Raw genomic sequence first — 6,733 nt, forward strand, 5'->3', positions numbered from 1 at the left:
CCTGTTGAGGAGGGAATTATTTTCCTGGCTCCTTCTAGAATTCTACAGTATGCGGACGTTCTATTCAGTTGTTGTCTGATGTCGCATAGATACATGCGTTATTCCTGTTCTTAATGGTATGATAAAAGGCGTAGTGTGGTGCAGCGTCTCGTACCCGGGCGAAGAGGAAGACGAAGTTGCCGGTGCCGCCGATCTTGTGCAGGACGCTGTGCAGGTCGTGCGGCTGGCTGGGCTGCAGTGAGCGCAGGGCGTGGGGCTCCAGCACGGAGCTCTGCACCTCCTTGGAGCTGAAGGGGCGCTGGGACACCACGGTCTTGGCCTGGCCCTTCAGACGGATCACCGGCTCGTAGATGGTGTACGTGCCGGGGCTGCTGGGAGCAAACACCACCGCCAGGTTCTCCTGAAGGGTGGAGGTGTAGGCGTGCGTACAGACAGACAGACAGACAGACAGACAGACAGACAGACACATACACACACACGAAGATATAAGCAGAACACACACACACACACACACACACACACACACACAAACACAAGCACACAGAGACAAAGAAATTAGACAGGGTGGCCCTGACCACAAAACCACAGTCACTAGCTAACTATTATTAGAGCAAAGTTTCTCCGTCAACCTCAAGTCATTTTTGGCATCCACCCAGGCCAAGATCTCCCCACCATGTCATTGTGTTGTCACGAGAACAACAAGCCTCAAGTCACATGACTACAATCAAGCCGCAACTTCTCAAACAAGTGACAGACTACGACTCTGCAGAGAGCCCTGCAAAACACAGCACGACCTGCTTGATAATTAATACCTCAGCGTTGGAAAGGGTGCAACTAGGTGCAATTACACCATAGAAGCAAAAGAAAACAAAAAAACTGATTTTATAAGTAGAATATATGGGTGCTTCCTGTTTTTTTGGGCATTATGAAATAAAGATGATCAAACTATGGAAATTATTTAATAATGTATAAAGATAAAATAATTTCACATTGTTCTGACTTACCATGAGCTGTGAAGTGTCCATTTCACCGTTTCTCATGAGCAACTCACGCACTTGCTCACACTGCAGACCCTCCTGTGTGACGTATTTGGAAAATGTCCCTCTGGGCTTGCCATACTTGCAGGGCATGATGGAGGTGAGGTCAGGCCCGCTGGCATACAGATAGAAAGCTTCGTCTGTATCGATTCGGGAACCTAAAAAGACACACACACACACACACACACACACACACACACACACACACAAATAAATAAATATGGCTTTTGGTGTTTGGCTAGGGGCCACTAAGGGTGCACCAAACTGTTGGCCCGAGACTGCAGGGAGGTGCTTGTACACGTTTAATGGCATTAGTGCATTTCACAGGTTGGGGAGCGAGCGCACCAAAGCCATTCATGGCAAATTAAGAGCGACAAGGCGTCCATTCTACTGGCAGCATTCCCCCTGGGCTCAAGAATGCTGAGAATCCTGCCACTCATCCGGCGGCACAGGGAAGCACAAACACAACACAGAACAACACAGCACACCACACAGCACAGCACATCACAAACACAACACAACGTAGTGCAGGGACTGACTGACTGACTGACTAACTAACTAACTAACTAACTATCTATCTATCTATCTATCTATCTATCTTTCTTTCTAACTATCTTTCTGTCTATCTACAGTATCTATCTGTCTATTAACTTATCTATCTATTTATCTATCTATCTATCTAGCCATCTGTCTTTCTTTAGACCTCCATCATTTCTGTCTGGTCTATTGTCGGCCTGTCTGTCTGTCTTGTCTTTCCATCTGTCTGTCTATGTCCATCCTGCTCGCCATCTGTCTGTCTGTCCATCTGTCTTTGTGTGCCTATCTGCATTTCTGTCTGTCTGATTGCCTGTGCCTGTACTGCCAACCACCCGTCTGTCTGTCTGTCTGTCTGTTTCCCTTGATGTCGACCTGTCTCTCTGTTTGTCTAGGCTAGGCATTCGCCTTCCCGTTGGTCTGACTCTCCTTCGGCGTGCTACACCACCAAAGCAAACCCTGAGCAGCGCGGTCACATGCCACAGACCAGCTTACACAAAGCGCAGAGAGAGAGAGAGAGAGAGAGAGAGAGAGAGAGAGAGAGAGAGAGAGAGAGAGAGAGAGAGAGAGAGAGAGAGAGAGAGAGAGAGACGAGCACACTGTGATTCCATTATTCACGAGCGACATTAATGTTTTAAATGGAGTGCAGGAGACTCAGGTTCTACCACAGCATCGCTGCCAAAGGGGACTGCTTGCATAAGTGACTCTGAAGGGCGAAATCGGAGGTGTAAGGAGATATTCATCAAGTTTTCATGGCAGCCATATGACCCGTTATGAAAACAAAGCAGATCATTCCGTGGTCGGTAGAAATATCACATTTAAGGGACACGAGGCAAAGGCAGTGGGGGGGGGGGGGGGGGGGGGCAGTATGCAGTGTGGGAGTTAGTAGATGTGAAATTCAAATCAATCCAAAAAAATGATCAGACAGACTTGCATTACAAATCTCCAGCAACAATCCACAGCAAAAAGGGCAGCAATTAGTAAAATGTTCACACTGGTCAATCCCATTGTAGCAGCAAAAACAACAGCTACAATTCATTATCCTGCTTCAATCACGGCCAGAGCTCCCTTCTAGGCCACTGTCTAGTAACAAGCACCATGCATCACGTATTTGATGCAAGCTGGCAATCTCTGATGTATGCCACAGAAAAACTCTTCTTGCAAGGAAACTATTGTGTTAAGCTGTCTCTGCACACTTGAAAAAGAGTGAGTAGTTTGGTCATTTTGCCGAGCTTTTCACACCAGTGACAAACCTTGAACTGAACATAGCTGTGGTGCTCTGATGTGAGAGATTGATTTTCTCAGGTGACCCTTCCAAAGCCCTACTCCTGTGGCCAGTTTAGGTCCACGTTTCTCCAATTGCTCCCCTAGATTCATTGGGACGTATGAGGCATATTGAATGGCAATGTAAAACGCATGGGAGGTTTTAACATAACACAATGAAGATCATATCGTACCGTTGAAGAGTAGCATGGTACCCATATCCCAGCGTGCACCTGGCTTGGGCACGTCCTCCGACGCGTGCACGCAGTGTCCCAGCATGCAATAGGTCTTGTTGCTATCTGATGACAGGCTGGACTTCCTGGGCAGCATGTAGTCTAGCGACAGCTCACACTTCCTGTATTAGACAAACAGAAAGAGCAAACGAGGTCAACTGCTAGTGCTATTACTGTCAAAAAAAGAAGTTGACTTTGGAAGCTGCATTGAGGCACTGCCGGATTGGGTGGATCATATGTTTGACCCAGGGCTGAGGACATCTTTATCTTATCTGCAGGAAATGTGGGTTAACGTCATGGACCAATCATGCTCTGGCTGCAGAACCTGTGTGAAACAGTTTGGGGTCTCTGTGTTACTCCTAGGAAACATATCTGAACACTGAGATCAGTGGACCAAATTGAATCAAGGCCATAAAATGTCAACAGCACACAAAAAAGGGAACCAATGAAACCACACATTTCCAACATTAGCCCATCGCTCTCAGCATTACCACCACTTACAGGGCACACAACTCAGTGCGCGCACACACGCACACACACACACACACACACACACACACACACACACGCAGCACCCCTCTTCCCGCGCGCTCCTCACCTGACGCCACACACCCACATGACCACGCGTCCGTGGATGTTCTTCTTGCCCTCGGGCTGCTGTGTGTAGGTGAAGCTGAGGTGCTGCCACTGGCCGGGGGTCAGCAGACCCTCCCCCGACTCCGCCTGGGCCAGCAAGCCCGCCTTCATCTCGTCGTTGGGGTCGATGCAGATCCTGGAGCCAGGAGGGTGGACGAGGAAGAGGAACACACGAGACAGAGGAATCAGTGAATATACAGTACACCTTCATACCTTCATTCATTCATTCATTTGTTCAACATACACATATTCATATGCAGCACATTATACAGAACGCCAGTCATTATCAGGAAAATAAGTCCCGACAGGGTGAACTGGATCGGAGGGGTCTTGCTTCGCCCTGAAGGTTACTTAGCAAACGAAAAAATAAGCTCCACAATATGATTATACATGCATTTGCTACAGTCATGGCTTTTGCTGAGAAACAAATAGTAACACACGCTGCACTTGAATCAAAACTTATTTAAAACACAGCTGATCAACCATCTATTTTCAGTTTCAGTGGTAATTACATGGAGCAGATTTGACCATGAAGCTTTGGGCAATTCCATTCAAGTCAATAGCACTGTGAAGAGCTGTATAATTACATACAGTATATGCATACAGCATTGTGGTCTGTTATGTGAGATTGTTATCGGAAAATAAGTCCAAAACGAGCGGAGCCATGTTGCATAGCAACGTATTACCTGCTGACTTTCACCTGCAATAAAGTTCCATTGTGGACTACTCATGGAATGATATGAAGGGAGTGAATCAGAAGCGCAAAATCCATTGCCAGTGACAACGGTCATTATTTATTTTGCAGTGGTCATTTTACAACATTTTCAGACTTCCGAATGTTGAAGGTCTGTTCATGTTAATGGAGCTCTCTACAGCATTCTGAGGAGCCATACAGTATAATAAAGCCATATCACTACCATATACAGCATGCTGTCTGCTATGCCGTCTTCCTGGTCAATCATGTTGTGCAGTCATTGTTACTCTTGGACAATATTTGTTGCTATGTAATGCAACCTTGGCTTTGAGATGGCATTATTCGTATTATAAAAAAATAACATTATATGCCTGACTGACAGACAGATAATAGCTAAAAAAGAAAAGACATAATGTCCATTTGGATGTGTGCTGGATAAAAAAACTATCTAGCAAGGTTGAAACATAGTGAGACTTTCAAACTAAAGGCTCCTGTGGAATTATCTTTTTTTGTTGGCAAAATCATTACAGGAGCTGTTTTGTGTGTGGATCTTTCCATTTTTCATCGTGACTGGCACAGACAGCATCTCTTCCCCAGTCTTGCACTTTGACACGGACGTCTGCACATCGATGCAGACGATCAAGGTGAAGTCAATGAAAGTCACTCTCAAAGTTACTCTGAACAAGTCAAAGCAGAAAGAGAGAAAAAAAAAAAAAAAACGGCTGAGGAGAGTGAGGAAAATCCCTTCATGGAGGACGGCCCATAGACGGCAGATCAATAGCAATAGCAGCTGAATGTCAGGCGTACGGATGGCAGCGCACAGAGATGGCAGCTGAACTGGATTACACCTGACCTATCCTGCTGGGCAGCATGTGTTAGCAGCATCTGTAGACACAGTGGACGAGGCCGGCGTACGCTGCTGGACACTAAACGGCCGGTCGGTCGGTCGGTCCTTACCTGAAGGTGAAGACGCCGGTGGAGAGGTTGGCCCACACCTGCAGCATCAGGGCTTTGGAGCCCATGGAGAAGACGTGGAAGAAGCTGTCGTCTGTCGCTTTCTCCCCAGACACAGGGGCAGCTGGCTGGGCTTCGGGTGCCGGCGCAGACTCCTCTCCTGGATCACAGGTGCGGTGATTTAGATTCAAAAGGCATTCACACAAATAGAGGCTTACCTATATGCTAACTTGTCGGGCTTGTTTTTCCATTTACATGGATTAAGCTTAGCCTTAGCCCTAGACTGAAAGGAAACTTTGTTGAAAATCTTCATTGAAAAAAGCTTTTAGTCCCAGACTAGGCTTTATCCATGCATGGGAGACTGGCTGGTAATGCTTCGAGTCAATCATTCAATTCAATTGGATTTCTCTGTGGAATTACATTTAATAATGCTGTTGTATCTGGGTTGGCTGCGTCTAGGGGTGAAAACCCAAACTGAAAGAACTGTGCAGCCCAAGTGTGTAAAACACACTCTTACAGCACACAGTCTCCGAATGACACACACACACACAGACGATCATACAGGAGGCATGACGCAACTCTTTTGAGCAATCACATTACTGGTTCTGATATTCTGACTGGATGATCACAACACACAATGTCTGCTGTTGATTTAAGTTCTAGATACAACTGCGTTGCCTAACATCAGTGGGAAAGTGCCAGAGCAACATCAGTCTTATGTAGACTTATCTCTCTTGTTTAGACAGACAAACGCACAAAACAGTAGCCTATGCAGACACAAAATGTGATTTAACTAGCCTACAATTCTGGCCAATGGCTAACTATCATCAACGTCAATAGAAAATATATGGATTCCTGCAGAAACACACTGTCTGGGGAACCACTGGTTTGGGGGGTACAGTACATGTCTAGTCTGAGTACCCTTGTCCAGGCTCTCACCTCTGTCTGCAGGACTCTCCTCCTCATCCTCCGACTTCAGCGCCCGCATCCAGAGGGCAGTGCTGAAGCCACTGGCCATGTGAGGCCAGCAGTTTTGCCCCATGAGGGGCAGATGCAGGGGGGCGGTGTGCCAGGGGGAGGCGCGCAGGTGCCCCAGGCGGCTCTCCGACCCTGTAGACGGCTTGGTCCTCCACAGGCCGGCCACCCCTGCGCCCACGACCTTCCCCCCGGCCACCCCGTTGGGCCTGAGGCCAGGGGAGGCCCCGCCGGCCGGAGGCAGGCCCAGCACGGTGGGGAAGGACAGGAAGTGCAGCGGCTGCAGCCGCATGTTGGCCTGGACGATCTGCAGGAGGCCCCGCAGCAGCACCTCCTGGAGGAGAGAAGACCAGACAGGAGCGGCAGGTGAGACACAGGTGCAGACACAGAACAAGACACCAGACAAA

The 6,733-nt window shown here is 47.9% G+C and overlaps 1 protein-coding gene across 3 annotated transcripts in view; it reads right to left on the reverse strand.

Annotated features, from left to right (window-relative positions):
- lyst (lysosomal trafficking regulator) overlaps positions 1–6,733 on the reverse strand; it is a 109,288-nt gene that overhangs the window by 49,400 nt on the left and 53,155 nt on the right. For 2 of the 3 annotated variants that reach the window (XM_062520413.1, XM_062520411.1), the window contains exons 13-18: positions 6,291–6,660; positions 5,355–5,511; positions 3,666–3,839; positions 3,029–3,189; positions 1,005–1,195; positions 155–400 (exon numbers count right to left, since the gene is read on the reverse strand). In XM_062520413.1, coding sequence (XP_062376397.1) covers positions 155–400; positions 1,005–1,195; positions 3,029–3,189; positions 3,666–3,839; positions 5,355–5,511; positions 6,291–6,660 — 1,299 coding nt within the window. Of the gene's footprint in view, positions 1–154; positions 401–1,004; positions 1,196–2,824; positions 2,939–3,028; positions 3,190–3,665; positions 3,840–5,354; positions 5,512–6,290; positions 6,661–6,733 lie in introns of all 3 variants that reach the window. The other variant, XM_062520412.1, reaches the window with a different exon arrangement.

This window comes from Sardina pilchardus, chromosome 18 (assembly GCF_963854185.1).
Source record: "Sardina pilchardus chromosome 18, fSarPil1.1, whole genome shotgun sequence".
NCBI lineage: Eukaryota > Metazoa > Chordata > Actinopteri > Clupeiformes > Clupeidae > Sardina > Sardina pilchardus.